The sequence below is a fragment of the Trypanosoma brucei genome, chromosome 8, assembly GCF_000002445.2.
Source record: "Trypanosoma brucei brucei TREU927 chromosome 8, complete sequence".
In the NCBI taxonomy this organism is placed as follows: domain Eukaryota; phylum Euglenozoa; class Kinetoplastea; order Trypanosomatida; family Trypanosomatidae; genus Trypanosoma; species Trypanosoma brucei.
In genome coordinates, this window is record NC_007281.1 from 738,909 (window position 1) to 757,979 (window position 19,071).

At 49.1% G+C, this 19,071-nt stretch overlaps 9 protein-coding genes across 9 annotated transcripts, besides 13 other annotated features; all 9 read left to right on the plus strand.

Moving 5' to 3' along the window:
- Positions 1 to 19,071: part of a sequence feature (sequence corresponds to BAC RPCI93-26A17) that runs on past both edges of the window.
- Tb927.8.2490 (hypothetical protein, conserved) lies at positions 867 to 1,799 on the plus strand (the record flags this gene model as incomplete). The annotated part of the gene is made up of 1 exon (XM_841989.1): positions 867 to 1,799. One exon carries the CDS (start codon positions 867 to 869, stop codon positions 1,797 to 1,799), a length of 933 nt encoding a protein of 310 aa, XP_847082.1.
- On the plus strand, positions 2,220 to 2,987 carry Tb927.8.2500 (ribosomal RNA methyltransferase, putative; the record flags this gene model as incomplete). Its single annotated transcript, XM_841990.1, has 1 exon — positions 2,220 to 2,987. One exon carries the CDS (start codon positions 2,220 to 2,222, stop codon positions 2,985 to 2,987), a length of 768 nt encoding a protein of 255 aa, XP_847083.1.
- On the plus strand, positions 3,284 to 4,012 carry Tb927.8.2510 (hypothetical protein, conserved; the record flags this gene model as incomplete). The annotated part of the gene is made up of 1 exon (XM_841991.1): positions 3,284 to 4,012. The coding sequence occupies one exon, from the start codon at positions 3,284 to 3,286 to the stop codon at positions 4,010 to 4,012; it is 729 nt and encodes a 242-aa protein (XP_847084.1).
- Tb927.8.2520 (acetyl-CoA synthetase, putative) lies at positions 4,487 to 6,508 on the plus strand (the record flags this gene model as incomplete). Its single annotated transcript, XM_841992.1, has 1 exon — positions 4,487 to 6,508. The coding sequence occupies one exon, from the start codon at positions 4,487 to 4,489 to the stop codon at positions 6,506 to 6,508; it is 2,022 nt and encodes a 673-aa protein (XP_847085.1).
- Positions 7,087 to 7,124: a microsatellite.
- Positions 7,356 to 7,405: a sequence feature (GA-rich).
- Positions 7,794 to 7,816: a microsatellite.
- Positions 7,965 to 8,064: a sequence feature (T-rich).
- Positions 8,804 to 8,849: a microsatellite.
- On the plus strand, positions 9,511 to 9,855 carry Tb927.8.2530 (hypothetical protein, conserved; the record flags this gene model as incomplete). The annotated part of the gene is made up of 1 exon (XM_841993.1): positions 9,511 to 9,855. One exon carries the CDS (start codon positions 9,511 to 9,513, stop codon positions 9,853 to 9,855), a length of 345 nt encoding a protein of 114 aa, XP_847086.1.
- Positions 10,627 to 11,943, plus strand: Tb927.8.2540 (3-ketoacyl-CoA thiolase, putative; the record flags this gene model as incomplete). Its single annotated transcript, XM_841994.1, has 1 exon — positions 10,627 to 11,943. The coding sequence occupies one exon, from the start codon at positions 10,627 to 10,629 to the stop codon at positions 11,941 to 11,943; it is 1,317 nt and encodes a 438-aa protein (XP_847087.1).
- On the plus strand, positions 12,778 to 14,667 carry Tb927.8.2550 (hypothetical protein, conserved; the record flags this gene model as incomplete). The annotated part of the gene is made up of 1 exon (XM_841995.1): positions 12,778 to 14,667. One exon carries the CDS (start codon positions 12,778 to 12,780, stop codon positions 14,665 to 14,667), a length of 1,890 nt encoding a protein of 629 aa, XP_847088.1.
- Positions 14,724 to 14,772: a sequence feature (A-rich).
- Positions 15,367 to 15,395: a microsatellite.
- Positions 15,631 to 15,669: a sequence feature (GA-rich).
- Positions 15,920 to 16,046: a sequence feature (T-rich).
- Positions 16,180 to 16,212: a microsatellite.
- Positions 16,656 to 16,683: a sequence feature (AT_rich).
- Positions 16,682 to 17,149, plus strand: Tb927.8.2560 (spliceosomal U5 snRNP-specific protein, putative; the record flags this gene model as incomplete). The annotated part of the gene is made up of 1 exon (XM_841996.1): positions 16,682 to 17,149. The coding sequence occupies one exon, from the start codon at positions 16,682 to 16,684 to the stop codon at positions 17,147 to 17,149; it is 468 nt and encodes a 155-aa protein (XP_847089.1).
- Positions 17,495 to 17,539: a sequence feature (A-rich).
- Tb927.8.2570 (hypothetical protein, conserved) lies at positions 17,618 to 18,919 on the plus strand (the record flags this gene model as incomplete). Its single annotated transcript, XM_841997.1, has 1 exon — positions 17,618 to 18,919. The coding sequence occupies one exon, from the start codon at positions 17,618 to 17,620 to the stop codon at positions 18,917 to 18,919; it is 1,302 nt and encodes a 433-aa protein (XP_847090.1).

The following is a 19,071-nucleotide window of genomic DNA, read 5'->3' on the forward strand; positions in this document are numbered from 1 at the left end:
GGGCGAATTGCTTCAACCTTTGGTTAATGTTGCAGCCTAACAAAATAACCGCCGCGACGCAAAAGCAATTTGACATCTAGTTTCTGTACGTTACAGCGGAACGTTCTGCGAAACCGTAGCGTGATGCGGATACGAACAGCTGAACGAGATGATGGGAAGTAGAAGAAAGCGTGGATTTCGCGCTGCTGTGATGCGATGTATGGGGAATTATTGCTTCCTGAAGCGCCCCAATCACAGTAATCTATTAGTTTGTTTGTTTTGTTTCATTTTGTTTTTATCTAACACTAGAAGCAGACTATTTACTTTTCTTTTATTACAATCCGTTGTTGTTCTGGTTTACGATATAATGCCTCGTAACGGGGGAAACAACTGACGATACCGTATCAACAGTCGTGCGGCAGCCCTCCATCATCTCCATGCCCGCTTCTTTGATGCTGCTATTGCTGTTTTTTTTTCTTATTGTTCTCTCCCTTTTACTAAGTATCACATGGTAGTTTATTCCGGCTCACACGCAAGTGGTACCCGCAGATGTTAATTCTTTAGCGTTGTAGCGTTTTTTCCACGTAAAGTGAATTCCTCTCCCGTGAGGGGGGGGGCGAGGGGACGATTGCAAGACGGATGAAACAGGAACCCTGTCAGGTGCCTTATGCTTTGTTTCATCTGCAATGTGAAAAGTCACTTCGACTATATTTTACTGTTTTCATAGTGATTATTTACGATTCACTTCATTGTGTTTTGTTACTGTTCTAACCATTGTATCCCACCGTCTCACTCCTTTTGTGGTGTAATACCCTCAGCAAGACTGAACAATAAGCTTTGCCAGCTGATAAGGGAAGGAGTTGCAGCGCCACCTGCACTGTACTTATATGCCAGTGTTTGAGAACAAGCATCTCCTCCGCGTCTTGCAACCCCCACAGCAACTGGCGCAGAACTTTGTAGCGTACTGCAAGGCACATCAGGTGCTTACTCGTGGTTTATGTCGTGTCGGCAAAACAAAGCGCGGTGAACTGAGGGGCCTCATTGCCAACAAGGATATAAAGAAGGATGACAACATTGTGATGCTCTCAGAGCGGGCTTGTCTGCACCCGGGGAGGGCACTAAAGTGTGAAAGGTTTCTCGCCATCTTTCCGCAGAATGTTAAGGAGATGCTTTTACAGAATCCGTTATTTGTTCAGAACAGTCGTGTGGCCGAACGCTCGATTATTCGGCATAATCAGTTTTTACTAGCGTGCTACATGACGTACTTGATTCTTCGCAACGATGAGAATGCAGAGGGCCAAGCGCTCAAGTACATCAACTTCATGCCTCGCAACGAGGGTAACTTTGAGCAGCTCATTAGCAACATGAACGGGGTACTTGACGGAGCTGCGGCGTGCCAGTCAGCGCAAGCGGCTCTTTCTTTGCAGTTTGGTATCACGCAGGCTGAGGTGCGACCGCTCCTACAGTGGTCCATGGCCATGATCTTTAGCCGTATGGCACCCATTGATCACCGTTGGACATTGCAGTGTGCATTTAAAAATACGCCTTTCGCGCCGGCTTTTGATATTCGGGGGCCAGATGACGATGCAAATATGGTTAAGGAACCCATCGCCTTTTTGTGTCCCGTCATCGACATGTGCAACCACAGCGATCACGAAAATGTCGCTCTTATGGTGCCCCAGCGCACTGACTCATCGCATGAATCGGTAATTTGCTTGCGCTCGCTTCGGGATATTGACCGCGGGGAGGAGCTCACTATGACGTACGGTGGATCGCCAACGGAGCTACGTGTTATATGGGGAATGCAACGCGTTTTGTGAGTCGCGTAAGGACAAGGCGGTGTTGAGGGGGAAAGAGCGAGGTGTTAGTGGGGTCGGGCTGAGTTATTCCATTTATCGTAAGCACTCCTTAACCACGAGGGGACAACCCCGTTTGCCATGACTATGGCGTTTGGTTGTTTACATTTGTTCCTGAGGGAGGTTATTAAGCATTGCTGTTTCTCGTGTTTCTGTGCCACCCTCCCTCCCGAGCACGCGAGCGCGTTCATTTTCAACGGCACCCCCACCCCTCCTTCTGTCACACACAATGTATGTTTCGATCACGTGTGTATCACTAGCCACTGAAGGGTATTCAGCGCAGTTGGAGGCAGCGGCTCGCCAGATCTGTCCACAGCTGCTCAGGCGCTGGTGGTTACATGCGTCAAGGTGAAGGGCAAAGCGACCGCTTGCGACCGCTCGTAGATGCACTTTCCCAGTATCGTGTTTAGACGGCACGGAGGTCGCCAGTGGATGCAGCAGCAGAGCCGTGACCCGTTCGTCTTGGAGGCGCGTCGGCGCGGATACGTTGCGCGCAGCGCCTTTAAACTATTGGAAATGGACGATAAGTTCACACTCTTTTCCAGAGGCAACACACGTGTTGTGGTGGACATTGGTTGCAGTCCTGGAAGTTGGCTGCAGGTCATACGCGAGCGGTGCGGGGACAAGTGTGCCGTTTTTGGTGTTGATGTGTTGCGTGTGGCCTCCACAGTCACTGGAGCAGTGTGCATCCAAGGTGACTTTACAAACCCAGCGGTACGCGAGGAGCTTCTCGCCCGCATGGTGACCGTTCGTGCGGCGGGGGTGGTGGACGTCGTAACATCGGACATGTGCCTTAACCGAGGTACAGGCAGTACGTCCGACAGGCAGAAGCAAGAGGAACTTAACCGGTCGGCACTAGCCTTTGCCTTGGAGCAGTTGGTACCAGGCGGGAATTTTGTGTGTAAGGTGCTTGGGTCTCCCACAGCCTACGAGGAGCTGCGAAGGGATACGTGTCGGTGGTTTGTGCGGACGGATATCTGCAAACCTTCTTCGAGTCGACTCACAAGTGACGAAGCATTCATGGTATGCCGGGGGAAACGTGAGATACCTCGTGATCGAAGTGGCGGATGTGATGGGACCTACGGCGGCCGATTTGGGTTGGACGATTGGCCAGGCCAACTGCGGGGCTCACCACGGCGACGCAAGCCGTAGAGCCGGTTAGCTGTGGCGAAGCAAGGGAACAAGGTGGGTCCTAATAGTGTTTCTACCGACAGGACGTGAAGCTCTGGTGCCTGCCGTTGCAGCAGGCGAGAACTCCATCCCACGCCACCCCTACATATGCGCATGCACCTTTCCCTTCACCACCGTTGACATTTTTGTTTTCCGGTGGGTGTAAAAGATACTCCGAACAGGCAACCAACTCTTTCTGCGCTGGACCCGCACGCATGTGACTTGACTTCTCCATGTTACCTGGTAAACTCTTTAAAAGTACAGTTAAGGAAACTGATATGAGCATTTCATGTTCCCTGGCCGTTTTCCTGGTAGTCTACGCGTTGGGCTGCTGGGCTGACGGCACTCAGACGCGGGACAGGCCTTTCATGTATGCTGACAGCGTGCCTGCGCTTGCCCCGGGAGAAGTCCGAAGGAACGAAGCAATGCGCTTTCCATCGACGCTGGAAACGGAAGTGCGCCAGCGCTATGTGTTGACGAACATGCAAAGGGACGTGTACTATATTGCTCATCTTAGCTATCTCGGTTCCCCATCTATCATGTACAATCTCCATCTAACGCGTTTGCCACGTGCCACGGTCGGGGAACTCCAACAGAAGAACCAAGCTGGCCCTGGTCAGCGGCATCTGTCCGATGTGAATCGAATGTACGTGAAGGCGCGCAAAGATGTCTTGCTCTTTGATTTCTTGGGAGGTGAAGGAGAGGTTGACAACGGTGATCACGACCCAGCAAATGATGATAGCTTTGTACCAGTTCTCGAGGTGCGCGGATATCGCAACGGCTTTCCGCACGAACCGGAGAAGTGGAAGGATTTCCGATACAACATCCGATTGGATGTCGTTGGAAGGGCCGATGGCCTCACAATGGCTATCATGTGGAATGTTGTCACCGTGATTGTGATGGGAGTGTTTGTGATTGGCTTTGCCGCCCCGTGGGTCATCAGTACCGCTGCCGGGGATACAACCAATCAGCGGTCTCGGCGCGACTTCCTCATATTTTTTTGGTAGTTGTTGATTCAATCTCCAGTCAGAATAGGAAGCTGGGCAATTCACCACTCGGAAAAAAAGTACGACGAACATGAAGAGTCGGTGGCCAAAAAAAAAAAAGTAGTTGGGGTGCGGTGTATTGGTGGCTGAAACATGTATTTCAAAATATACTTAAACTTCACCCGCAGTTTATGGCCAAACTACCACCACCGCCACCAAGCGCACATTTTCCCCGTCTTTGTCTCAAATTTGCTGATTTTTTTTCAGTTTCGACAAGGAGGCAAATAAGCGTAATAGGACCGCTGCGGCACACAGAAGGCACCATAAACGTGGCGTACAGGATCATAGTAACGCAAAGGCACGCTCGCTTTAAAGTAGTGCTATAGCCCTAAGAACAGAGAGCTTTCGTGATAAGGGGGGGGGAGAGAATCGGGTAACGTAACAAGACGTAATTTTTTGTATTTCGTCCAAATCGCGGGTGGTGATAAATTCAACATGCGTGACACAGGTCGCTGCAGCGGCCATAATGATGACGTAGTAGACCCCGTAACAAGCAACGGTGCTATGTCGCATGTCGGCCCTGATCTTGCACACCGTCAGGCACTTTACGAGGAGTCGGTTCGTGACCCCGTGGCCTTCTGGGAACAGGCCGCCGCTGACTTCCATTGGGAAAGAACTTGGCCCAAGGACAAATCGCCCCTGGAGTACAATTTCCACAAAAGCAATGGCAGCATTTTCGTCAAATGGTTCGACGGGGCAGAGTCGAACATGTGCTACAACGCTCTCGACCGGCATCTACCGAAACATAAGGACCGCGTGTGCTACCACTGGGAAGGTAATGATGAGGGAGAGAGTCGCGATGTGACGTACGGTGAGATGTTCGAGGAAGTCGTGCGTATCGCCGCAGTGCTGAAGCACCGCTACAATGTCAAGAAGGGCGACGTGGTCACCATATATCTACCGATGATACCCTTCGCCGCGCAGGTGATGCTCGCAGTGGCACGCCTCGGCGCCGTCACCTCAGTCGTGTTCGCTGGCTTTTCGTCGCAGGCTGTTGCGAGCCGCCTGACAGACGCGAGGAGTAAACTCATCATCACTGCGGACAGCTTCTGGCGTGGCACCAAAACACTCCTACTGAAAGAGCTCAGTGACGCCGCGCTCGCCATTTGTGAGGCAGAGGGCCACAACGTCCAGTGCCTCGTGTACGATCGGTCCAAACGGGAAAATGTTCCCATGACAGAGGGCCGCGATGCGTGGTACAGCGACGTTGTAGAGACCCTCACGGCAAGTGAGCTCGCGGATTGCCCCATTGTATGGATTGGGGCGGAGGATCCGCTTTTCCTCTTGTACACCTCTGGCAGCACTGGTAAACCCAAGGCAATCTTGCATACGCTGGGAGGTTACATGGTGTACGCCGGAGTCACCTTTAAGTACAGCTTTGACTACCACGAAAGTGATGTGTCGTTTTGTACAGCAGATATCGGGTGGATCACTGGCCACTCGTACGCACTGTATGGTCCGATGCTGAATGCCGCCACATCGGTACTGTTTGAGGGCATGCCAACGCACCCAACTCCGTCCCGCTGGTGGGATTTGGTAGACAAGTACCGCGTTACGATCTTCTACACGGCTCCAACGGCTATACGGGCACTCATGCAGTGCGGTGATGAACATCTGCAGTCCACAACGCGGGGGACGCTGCGCATTCTTGGTAGCGTAGGGGAACCCATCAACGCAGAGGCGTGGCAGTGGTTTTATGAGGTGGTTGGTAAGCGCAGGGCGGACGTAATTGACACGTGGTGGCAAACGGAGACGGGTGGCCACCTCATTACCCCACTTCCTGGATGCACACCAATGAAGGCCGGAAGCGCCACCCTTCCTTTCTTTGGAATTGTTCCGGCGTTGCTTCATCCGACGACGAATGCAGTTGTTGAGGGTGAAGGTGAGGGACTTCTTGCTATGCAGACCCCCTGGCCAGGTATCGCACGCACCATCTTTGGTGACCACAACCGCTACGAGCAGGCATATTTTGCTGTGGATGGCTTTTATCTGACGGGTGATGGGGCTCGTCGGGACAAGGATGGTTACTACTGGATTACGGGCCGCGTGGATGACGTACTAAACGTCAGTGGTCATCGTATAGGAACGAGCGAGGTGGAGGAAGCGGTGAACAGCCATCCCGATGTCGCAGAAAGCGCTGCTGTTGGCATCCCACATGACGTGAAGGGTGAGTGCATCTACGTGTTTGTTACGTTCAACAACAATGTGACTGTGGACGCTACGTTGCTGAAAAGGGTGAGAGAAACAGTTCGCCGAGTCATTGGTCCATTCGCTGCCCCTGATTACGTCCAGGCAGCGCAGTGTGGGTTACCCAAGACACGCTCGGGAAAGATTATGCGTCGCATCCTTCGTAAGATTGCGTCTGGGTTGCATGAAGAGTTGGGTGACACCTCAACGCTCTTGGATCCGAGTGTTGTGCAAAACCTCATAGAAGGGAGGAAGCAAACAGTGGGGTGATGAGCACTCCATGGCGAGTGGAAAGTAATGGAAAGGCATGAGAACTCCCGAAGCCTAGGCCGAGTAGGCTGAAGGTACCTCATGCAAATTAATATAGGCGTGGGTACCAACGAAAGACGGAGAAAAGACGTCCAAGGAACAAAGGAAAACGGGGATGGGGATGGGGCCACGAACGGTAACACTGCGGCAGAATGGGTGCTCTTTTACATCGCTCGTTTGCTTCGTTTCCGACCTTGTTTTTGTTGGTGCTAGCTGTAGTTGTCTAATCAAAAAGTTAAAGAAAAAAAAGAAAGGAAACTAAGTGCGGAACTTCGCACCTGCGGTAGGGCAGATGTCGGTCGTTTTAGGCTCCGGTGCATCTCTCTTTCTTCCGTCTCCCGTCTGTTTGACCCCATACAGTCCGTTTCCGTGTGAAAGGTCCCTACACGAATACCGTGGCATTGAGGAAAGAAATAAATGTGGAAGGTATTGAAACAGGGAGGCAAACGCCTGACCAGCCATTATGTGACACGATCATTGTTTTGGTGGAGGGGGAGGCGAAGGGGTAGGCGAAATGAGAGAGGTGTCACTCGTTATTGTTTTGTTTTTGTTTTTGTTTTTGTGTTTTGTGTTTTGTCTCCTCTTCTATTGTAAAGCAACTAACGTTCATCTCGGTAAAAAAAAAAGCGGGAAGTGGAGGTCGCAAAAGAGGCGCGGAAAAGGAATTGGGGAAAAACAAGCAGGCGAAGAGAGGATGATGACTACCGCGGAGACAAACACGTATACGAACTCACACGGTCAACTTTTATGTATTTATACGTGCAGGGTAGCTGATGGCACGATTTATTGGTGGCGGGAGGTAAACGACGGGAAAGAAAAGAAAAAAAAGGTGGAGAGGGAGAGGGAGAAGGAAAACGATGTATTAGTGGGCCCAAGCAAAACGGAAGACGAACCGATACAAAGGAAAGGTGAGAAGGGGGAGGGACCGTACACGTAATTGGTCTTTATTTATAACTTTGTTATCTTGCTTTTCCCACTTCATACTTGTTTTCTGCCCCAAGTTCACACTATTCGTAAGCGGCTGTAAGAAAAGGGGGCGGAAAAGGCTTAAGGTTTTTTCTTAGTGGTTATCCAAAGACAGTCGTCCGAGGTCGTTCCACCTGCCTACACATGCGGTGGTGCGAGTGTAGATTTAGGTGTGTATCCTTCTATTACTTTGTCTGAATTTCATTTACATGTTGTTTCGTGTTTCCTAAAAGGGCTGTTCCCCTCTGTTTTCCAGTAAAAACGTATCCACAAACGAACGTATATATATATATATATATATATGTGTGTGTGTGTGTGTGTATTTGCGAATGTATTTTGTCCGCCATTGAGAATGGAAAGGTATTAAGGATTTACGGCGTCTCGTCGTTCGGCGATATCATTTCATTATGTCCCTCACTCGCTTTGTCTTTCTTGTTCCTAAAGCGCGTAATTCTTCGTTTCTTTTTTTTCTTTTTTCTTTCCTACTCCTTTTGTTATTATTGTTGTTGTTGTTTTTTTTTTCATTGGTTTATTGGTTGGTTTGTTTCTTTCGCTCTTATTGTTCAACCGACACGTGCACGTCGTGTGGGAATGGAGAGAAAAGCATACGTGCCTTGCCGCTTCGGGCGCAGAACCTCGTGACTCAACCGTATAATTTGTAGACTGAAGCAAACGAGAAGACCCCCAAAAGAAAAAAACGAAAGTGGAGAAGAGTTTATTTTGGGGTGTAGTTCCGGGGAGCGGCGGCTAAGACAATGATGCAGGGAAGCGAAAAGGAAGAAAAGATGTGTGCACGTTGTCATGCTTGCAATTTTTTTTGCCATTATCTCTCTTTTTTGTTTTTGTTTTTCGTTTCACGTGTCGGTTATGCTTAATTTTGAGGTTGAGCTAAGCCCTCGTGTGACAGAAGTACTTACACTAAATCCATTCAAAAGAAACAACAGGGAGGGAAGGGGGGGAACTGAATTCGCTTGTGCCCCTGCAGTTGTCATTGATTCTTTTTTCTTTTCCTCTGTTCATCCCCTTTTCTCCATGTGTGAAAAGCCATCCACTTCTTTAAGCAAAAACTATTGTTTTTGAAGAGCAAACACATGCAAGGAAGAAAGCGCTGGCCTCTTTTTGTGATGTTATGTGGTATACTGACTCGTTGAAGCGAACGCTAAAACCACTAATCGGACAGAAGAGGGGTCATGCAAACACGGCTATTTGCACTTACAATCATATACTCGTAGCCACGTGAAGGAGGATCGTTGCATTTACTTACAGAATACCCTTACAGAGCGATTGGTCATATATATATATATATATATATATATTTATTTATTTATTTATTTATTTGTACGAGTGAAATGCCCCAGCAGGGTTTGCACACCGTCTCCCGCATGTACGCCAACTTCACGATGGTTGAAGAATCACCGCTGCATGCTCAGCTCAATATCATCCCCAGCTGTTGTGGGCTGAGGATGCGCTGAAGGCTTTGATTTCATTACGTGAAAAACTCTCGCCACATTTGGTTCACCGCTCCCACATATGCAAAAGCTGGCCTTCGCCGGTCATCTTCGTTCCTCCCCTTTTGAAGGCAAGATGGCGCTTCCCTTTTGCGGGGGGCAAGTGAGACAAACCGAAAAAAAAAAGACAACATTTTTTTCTGGGCGTCCAGACCATGAAACCCGGAGAGTGGTCGAATTTCGTCTGTTTGTCCCTCTCTTTAGTATATTTTACGCAGGCTCGGGCTTTCCCTTCCGAAACGCTCATCCATCGCAACGCTAACATTCATGCAACTACAAATCTCATTGTGCCGTTACATCATCGCTTTAGCCCCCACTACTTACCTGCATTATATCTCTTATGTGCACATCCACATCTTCATCTTTCCTTCAATAGTTGTGCTCTTAGGGAGTGTAATTGACGCCTAGTGGATTTTGTTAGTTCCCTCCTCTACAAAATCGGGTGGTGCTCCTCTCACTTACTTAAACACGTAAACACATCAGTACGGGATGGGCATAGAAACGTGGAAGGTTTTCCCGAGCATTCTCACGGAATACCCGAAGCATGGTGTTCCACTCCCTTGCTCGGATCAAAACCCACGCTTGAAATGCCCTGAGACGCGGTGGGCGAGAGATTTTTGCCTCGCACAGGGTGGTAACTGCGAGTATAAAATAGAGGCACATTTCGACTGTCTTGAGCAGTATTATCCACCAGAGAAGGTTATGCAGTTGCGCAAGGCATTTAAACCGAACACCTTGGACTACCCAACGAGCGACACGTACATTCGTTATCGACATTTCTACATTGGTGCCGGTTGGATGGGGGGAAAGCGCGGGTGGGAAGGCACGGCGTAAGGGTTGTGATGTTGTCATCTCCAAAGAGAAAAAAAAAAAGAAGGTTTCTTGTGCATTCTTGACCCTAGAAAGTACGGTTCTCTCCCAGGAGGTTGTTGTTCGTAGTTGAGGAAAAGCGTGGGTTGTGGTGCGTGTGGTAGCAAAACATGTAATCGTAGTAACACCTGATGGATGATAGCATGGCGGGAGGTTGTGAGAAGGGGAATAAATGTAAGGTCAGATTAGTAGGGAGAGACTTATATAAGAAGTTTTTTAGTGCTATGGCGGCTTTTTCTTCTCTCCCGCCGCAGGTCCATTCATACGTTTTTCATCGTTAAAATTTTTAGTTTAGCGTATGGTTGTTTGCCCGACGCTGAAGTGTAGCTGCACCGGTACGCCGCACACTTGCAGAGAAATTCGTGCGAGGAGGTCGCATTATGACGCGACCAAATGCAACGGTTGGAAGGACTGTTGCGTCTGGAGGAGGTGGAGTCCAAGAGAAGACACACTTAACCTGCCCCATCATCCTTTTTTTTTGTGTGTGTTGACCCCAACTGCTTCATCGTCCACCATCTCCCTTTCCCGCTTCCTTTCACGAATAGTTTGTGGACCGTGGTGCATATTACGGTTCTAGGGAAAGTGAGTAGTTACCGTCTACGCTAGCTTTTTTACGCGGAAAGAAGCATACATTTGAAGCAAAAGTAGGTTTATTTAGAAGGGTAAAGGAACGAAAAGGCTCAAGTTTAAGAAAGGAACTACTACAACAATTACAACAGGTTAATCAAAAGGATAATGCTCCGTCGTACGTCCTCCACATTTTCAGCAAAGCGAGTATTTGTTGTGGGTGGGCATATTACAACGTTTGTGGGCAAAGGGTCACCACTTTTTATCGATAAAAAACACCCCGATTTTGGCAAGAAGGAAAACAAAACACTGGAGGAACTTCTGGCAGAGAGCATAAATGGAGCACTGCAAAACACGGGTCTGCACGACGGCCGTGCGGCGCTCGTTGACAAACTTGTCGTCGGAAACTTCCTTGGCGAGTTGTTCTCTTCTCAAGGGCACCTTGGTCCGGCAGCGGTTGGCAGTCTCTCCGGCAGCAACAGTTCTGCCTTCCTAAACAAACCAGCTGTGCGCGTCGAGGGTGCGTGTGCAAGTGGTGGCCTCGCTGTGCAGTCCGCATGGGAGGCACTACTCGCCGGTACTTCACAAATCGCCCTTGCTGTGGGTGTTGAGGTTCAGACAACCGTCTCTGCACGTGTGGGTGGTGATTATCTCGCACGTGCAGCACACTACAAGCGCCAGCGACAGCTTGATGACTTCACGTTCCCCTGCCTCTTCGCAAGACGTATGAAGGCAATCCAGGAGGCGGGTCATTTTACGATGGAAGACGCAGCGTATGTGGCAGCGAAGGCTTACGCGAGTGGTAATCGGAACCCTCTGGCCCACATGCACGCGCGGAAGGTAACGTTAGACTTCTGCACACAAGCCTCCGACAAGAACCCTAACTTCCTTGGGAACGAAATATACAAGCCTTTCCTGCGGACCACGGACTGTTCACAGGTCAGTGATGGCGGAGCTGCGGTTATCCTCGCCAGTGAAGAAGGGTTGCAGAAGTTAGGCCTTTCACCCAACGACAACCGCCTCGTTGAAATCAAATCTCTCGCCAGCGCAGCCGGTAACCTCTATGAGGACTCACCAGATCTTACACGAATGACTACTTCCATGGTTGCGGCGCGAACTGCCCTTTCGATGGCTGGCGTGAAGCCCGAGCAACTTCAGGTTGCAGAGGTGCATGACTGCTTTACCATCGCTGAGCTGCTAATGTATGAGGCCCTCGGTATTGCAGAGTACGGGGGTGCGGGGGCCCTCATCCGCAGTGGGGCAACGGCACTTGATGGTCGCATTCCAGTCAACACCGGGGGCGGTTTGTTGTCGTTCGGCCATCCGGTAGGAGCCACTGGCGTGAAGCAGGTGCTGGAGGTGTACCGGCAGATGAAGGGCCAATGTGGGGAATACCAAATGAAGAACATCCCCGGGATTGGCGCCACGCTTAACATGGGTGGTGATGACAAGACTGCAGTGTCTATGGTGCTAACGAATATCTAAACAGGCAGCGACGAAGAAGAACTGTTGCGAAAGGAAAGTAAATCCGCACCCAACCACTCCCCTCCTCCCGCCCCCGGGGGGAAGCAAGGAAACATGTGATTGAAGACCACCACACCTCTACCGCGGCAACCGGGGGTGCCACGGTGGACTGCAGGGGTGTGGTGCTCATAATGGATTCGTCTGTTTACTTTTACTGAATTTTCTGTTTTTTCTTTATTTCTTATTTTTCACACCTGGTTACTTTGCCAGTGGTGCCCGCTGAAATCTTTCTTGTGCTTGATGGGACCAAGTGACTGTCTAACACTGAATCGTACACCACAGGAGGGGGATGGAACTGAGGTAACGCAGTGGCACGCTCACGAAGCGTGTTAGGATACGGTATTACGAAGAAAACGGGTGGACGGAAAGAGAGGTGACCAACACCCCAACAGGATGATGTTCTTTATTGTGTCCACTTACTAGAGGGCTCTGTGATGCCAGCGCATTAGTTGTGCGGGGTTTTGACTATTCAATTGCTCATTTCCTTATCTTTCCTCTTCCACCTAATTGACCTTTGGTTCCACTACTGCACTTCTACCTTTTCCGTTCACCATCAGGCCTACGGAACCTCTTTCAACCACCCTCACAATCTCTGCAATAATACCACGCGGGGGCGCACCTCGCATCGATACGCACCAATGACGCCTGTCGTGGGGCACGTGTACGTTAAACGGCGCTGCATCACACGCACCTCTCTCCCTCCTCGTTTATTTACTTGGTAATAAATACCGACGTGCCTCTTATCTGAAGAAAATAATATACAAGAGACAAGGCGGGACACGCAACACTACAAGGATGCTCCGCATCACCTTACCATCACAGCAAGTTTCCAAGCGGCTAGTTGCAAAGTTGGCCTCCATGTCTGGTGTAAAGGGTGCAACGGCAACTAATGCTAAGGGAAATGACGCTGCTTCACAGGCAATGGAAGCACCAGCAGTCGTACCACCTTCCAGAGAAACCCCCAAAAGTACCCTGCCGAGGGTAGGAGCAAGAGCAGCCGTTCCGGTGGGTGGCGCAGGCGTGCACTCGGATGCATTGAGGCAAGGTACGCTAAGAGCGGCAACGCCAATAAAGCCCTCAGTTGCCGCTGCGGCGGCGTCAGTGTACGAAACACGTATCAACGCCCCAGCACCCAATATCCGCAATGGCGAAGCTGATGGACAGCAACTACCGCAAAAAAAGACACTGAGGAGACGGAAAAGGTTGATCAGGGTGTCAACCAGGCGTCGCGTACGTCAAAATACCGCCAAAGTCCCAGAAGATATGGAAGAGGAACCTATTGTGGAAGATGTGGAAGACCCATTCGTCGATCAGGAGGAACACGAGGAGGAGCCCGTGGCCGCTGCGCCTCGAGAAAAGCGCCAGCAGCCTCGACCTGAGCGGGTAAAAGGACGGCCGGAAGCGAAAACAGTAGACAGACAACCGGAGATTAAAAAAACGGAACCTTCACCAGCCGCCTCATACGCTGCATACGAGCATGACAGAATTTCTGGTACGTCTCTTCACGGGAAAACACCGATGATTAAGGCCTTCCGTATCGAAGACGTACTCGCGGCGTGCACGCCTAGTGACGGTGTATTCGCCCGCCGGCTTCCGCAAGGGGGTTGTCAGTTCTTCGCATGGCCGGGCACCCCACTTGCCGTCGCTAGTAGCGCCGTGGCAAACATGCCGGAGACCATCCGGACCGTCCACGCCATATTTGGGCGAGAAAAAACGCCGATGGACTTGGTGCTGGATATCGACTGCCCCGTTCCACAGGAGCACTGGAGCATGTCAAAAGTTCGGCCGTTTCAGAAAAAGGTGTTGGACGACGTGATGAATGTGATTGTGGAGGAAATTGAAGCAATTGGTGAGGAGATTGAGTCCCAGGTTGTGCTTCAGTCACCAAATCTCAAGAAGGTTTCCTTCCACGTGCATACCAAGCTTAAGGATGCCGCCTTTGAAGATTACAATTCCCTACACGGATTCCTGCACCAGTTCCACAAGAGAATACCGGCCGTGGACCTGCAAATCTACCGCTCCAACGGTATGCTCCGTATGCACCGTTGTATGAAGGAGAATCACACCAGCGCTATTGTGGTTTTTGAAGACAAGGACTGGAATATCGGTTTCCCAGACGGTATTGTACCGGACGCGAAAGCTGCCCTTCACTCCGCCTGCATCCGTGAAGAGGGAACGTACTCCCGTCTGCTGCACTTTGACCCGCCGCGCAACTTCCCAACGGCGTTTGAGAACTCCGGGGCCAACGGCAGCGGTGCCGCAGAGGATAAAAAAATCAAAGTCCTCCTTCCGCGCACGGAGCGTGAGGCAGTTGAAAACGCATCGCGATGGCTCCGTGAGGGAACCCGCGAGGCAGACGTTGACGAATGGCGCTCATGGATCCGGCTTGGTATCAATGCATACCGCGTGGCGTATCACTTCCGGGACGCAATGACGTTACAGCGGCCAGCACTGGAAGAGCTCCTTGACGCATGGGTGGAGGCGAGCAAGAAATGCCCAGCGAAGTTCAAACCTGGTGTGTGCGAGGCCCGATGGGCAACATTTGATATTAACAGACTCTCGAAGTTTGACGATAATGAGTGGTGGCCATCATACCAACGCATTGGAAGGACGGCGATGTTGAATGAAGCGGCAGACGCGGCAAACCGCGGTGGTGCCAACGGCATCCCTCCACAAGGAGCGTAATCGTAGCGACATAAGTTTGTGGCAGCACAGGGAAGGAGGGGGACATGAATGGATGGAGAAAAGAAAAATTGAAAAAAAAAGAAAAAGAAAAAGAAAGGAAACAAAGGTGAGCCGTCATTTTTTCTTTTTCTCCACCCTGTGCTCACACTCGTTTTTATACACTCCGTGCGTTTTTATCATAGAGGTTTTACTCTCTTTTTTTTAAAAAAAAAAAGAGGGGGAGAAGAAAAGATTGTCGTCTTTGGATGGCCATCATGATAATTCGGGACGGGGCAGAGGGGGGAGAAGCCGGTGTCGCTGCCAACCACTGTTACCATAACCTCAATCTCAACAGCATAGGACTGATGAAAGAGGGAAGAAAAATACCCAGCAAAGGGGGAAATATGCAAAGGGATGAAAAAAAGGATAAATAAACTTTTTCTTTGGGGATGAGGAATGCAGTGGTGCGTTACATAGCGACAGCATCTCTCTCTTTTTTTTTTTTGTAAATGTTTGTTGGTTCGATCATAGAAGAGATTCGAAGAAGGAAAAAAAAACTGTTTTCTTTTGAATATGGGAGTCTCAGATGTCTTGTGCACGCCTCAAGGGACATGAAGAATGCACTTGAAGCATGCGTAAATATTCACTCCCTCTTTTCCTGTATGCATTTGCGATGTTACGTCATACATGTGTTTCTCCAAAAGAGAAAGAAAAGTTTTAAAAAGAAAAAAAAAGAAAAGAAAAGAAAATGTCTCTTTCCTTGTTTTTGAGGAAGCCATAGATTTTTTTTAAAAAAAAGAAAAAGGAATGAATAGAAGAGGATGAAGGGAGACAAGGTGATGAGTGTGGTGTGGTTGGCTGACTCCCTACGCTTTGTTTTGTTTTTGTTTTTGTGTGTTAGAGAGAGGAAAGAGGGGGTGATAAAAAAAAAATAGATAAATAAAAAGAAAAGAAGTAACACATGTTTATAACAGCAGTTGAGCAAGAAAGGGAGAAAAAAAAAAGAGAGAGAGAGAGAGAGAGCATCGGGGAAAAGGCAGCTATCGGATGCCTTTCGTTTGGTTTTCACAAGTCTGTGTTTTTCTGCTCTCCACACGTGTTCCCTGAAAAATAACCCCTTTGGGATCTCCTCTTTCCTTCACAGTGAACACGCATATACAGACACAAACATACAAGCGTACATTAACACAATAGAGCCTCATGCACATCCTGCTTTGTTATCTGTCATTTATTTTGAGGCGGCGGGCGTTTGCCCTTGTTTTCATCCACTGACTTTCCTTTCATTGTTGCTTTTTGTGTTTCTCCTTTTTTTTTTTATTGGTGTTTTTTTTTTTCCTTGTTCGTGGTTGTTTTATACAATTTGTATCCCCTTCTTTCCTTTTGTTTTTCGTTTCTGTTTTGCCCGCTTAATACCTCCACCGTCTCTTCCTTCGCCATTTTGTCGTGGGTTGAGGCTCCTTGCGACAGAACCTTCGTGTCAACGCCATTCCTGCAACTTCCACCTTTCCATAATTCTACCAAACTTTCGTCATTTTGTTACTATTATCATTATTATTGTTATTATTAATGTTGCCGCTTCCTCTCATTACCTTTAAGTGTAGGATTGAAAATGGCGGAAAAAAGCAGATGAAAGGAGGAACTCGTGTGCGGGACGTGCCCTTGACGCTACAGGAACTCCCTACGAAATTCAAGGGTTCATGTTTCAGAGACTATATTTATTTATTTTTTAACGCTTCGTGGCGCAAAGCACATGCATTTCCGTCGCTTCTCTCTGGTTAGAGCGGATGTGTTGTTTCGTTATTATTATTATTTTTTCCTTTTTCTTTTTCTTTTTTGCTTTATTTGTGTGTGTTTACTTTCCTGTTCTCTCAGTAACTTCCCCCTTCATCCTTTCTGTCTCTCTTTTAACATGCTGTGCCGTTGTGTCCCTTAGCCTGTGAGCGCACGTGCGCAAAGGGCTAACTGAAATTGTGGATACATCAGGCTTGGTATAGGGAAGTTTCCATTGCTTTTTTTTAAAAAAAAAAACTTTTTTATGACGGAGTTGACACGCCTACACTCCGCCTGGGATGTTGACCGGCATATTGTGCTTGAAGGCGAGAAACTTGTACTTATCCGCTTCAGTCATTACGGTGAAGCGACGGAGCAGGAAGAAGACATGGCACACACACTTTCCACACGCCAAATAGATGAAGTACTTGTCGCACTCGCACCAAAGGTACGGAAGTATTGCACAATTTATGTTGTGTCTACGCTGGAGGTGCCTGAGTTCAACGTCATGTATGAATTGGGTCACAGCAGAGAGCCCTTCGCCGTGATGTTCTTTTACCGAAACGCACATATCCGTGTGGATGTGGGGACGGGGAACAATAATAAAATCAATTTTGTTGTATCGGAAGATGAACTGTTATCCATCGCTGACGCAGCGTACCGTGCGGGGAGAAGTGGAAAGACGATAGCATACTCGGAAAAGAAATTCACAACAGCTGCTGTACGCCGTTAGTGCTGTCTTTAGTGTCGCCCATGTGTCATTAAGTTGCGCAAGTGGGAACTACAGTTGGGGAGAGAATATTTTTCTTTCGTTTCCCTCATCACATATTTTCTTCTTCACCCACAACACCCACATACGTTCACGCACGTTATGACTTTAAAAAAAAAAACTAAGTATATGTAAACCGTTGTTATTTTCTGCTGAAGAATTGTATGACACACGCCTTTCCCTACTTCTGTTGCCTCTCTCAGATTTTTTCACTTGCCCCAGGTAAACAGGTGGAGGGGAAGAGCATTACGTATTTCCTCCCAAAGGTGTGGGGGTTAAGTTCAACATAACGTGGTACCGTTACACGTGAAAGAACGGAAACAAATAAGGAGAAAAAGGAAAAGAAAAAAAAAGTTGTGCTCCTCAACGGTCTATCGAAAGGGCAACAACAACAACTGTAACAGCAAACGCGGGAGTAAAAGGACACAGAAAATGGCAAGGTTTCAATCTTCTGTGGTTTCCCGTGCGCCGGCATTTACATTTGTTATGTTTTCACTGGTAGCGGCGGGAGTTCCAAGAGTTATTCCTGGAGCTGATGGCTCCGTAGCCACTGAAACGAAGGGAAAGGGTGGGGCTGTCCGTGAAAACAGGGAGGGCAAATGTGCTTCCAGGATTGTGTCATATTTAAGGCGTGCCGTTACGCAGCGGGCGGAACTTACACAGCGAGAGTTACGGGCCCGTGCAAACCTCAACGAAGCGCGCAGTGTAGCCTTAGAGGAGGAAGACGGCCAGCGGGAGCCAAAGAATGACACACATCAACGTATCATGGAGGCCTGGGGTGTTGTAGGAGCTGTTAATGACGATATTATCCGTTTCAACGAGAGGACGATTAAACAACATGGAGACGTGCCGTGTGTGTGCATTAACGAAGTGTTCGGCGGGCCGGACATCAGGGCTGCGGGCGCCGCCACCTCATGGAAGGAAATAGTGTTGCTGCAGATGGATCTTCTTTTCATGTATTGGAAACTATATTGGGAAACGCTGCACGGCGTGTGGCTGTTTACATTTGAGGAATATGCGCCGTACGAGAAGCTCTACGGCGACACGGTGGGGCACTATCAGCGGAAAGTGCAGGAACTGAGGACAGAATTGGAACGCACCAGCACCCTTAGCGCTGACAAGGATGTCAACCCGCTGGTGGGCTTTGCGCACTTGGCTCTCACACACACGAAGATCTGGACCTACAGTGCAGTACCCTGGGTAACTCAAATTACTGTGGTTCTTTTTGTGCTCTTGTTTCTGCCTTTTATTATGAGTGCCACCGTACTTTCCAACTTTGTGTGGCGGTTGTGGCTACAGCTGTTCGTCGCACATCATGTATACGGATTAACAGCGGATGGGATCCTCGACTCGCTCCGGGAGTACATCAGTCTTGTCACAAGTCAAAAGTGGAAGGAACTGCAGGGGCGCTTAATAACTGGACTCTCGGCACTCGCATTCGGTGGTAGTTGTGGTACCTTTTTCAGCCTCCTCCCTGCCATGATATTCATTTTTGCTACCGTTGTGTTCATGGTTACGCTCATGTGCGTGTGGACCAGGCTGCCGCTTATGTTGCTTTTATTTTGTGAAGAAGCAGAGGCAGAACGCTCGGTTAAGCTTGCTCCAGCTGATGTGAAAAACAAGCAGTCGGACGTAAAAAGTAAAAATGGTGGGGGCTCGGAAAAGACCACCGCTACTAAAGGTAAAAGGAACTTAAAAAAGGGCCCCAATGACACCGAAAAGTGCAAATCGTAGCGCGGGGTAGCATCCCGTGGATTCTCAGTGGTGGTGGTGGTGAAAACATTAGTAGATTGTTTTTTTTTCTCCCTGTTTTTTATCTTTTGGAGGGGTTCGTGTCGCAATACGAGGGGTAATGGTGGTTGGTGATATTGGGCGACTGTCACTGG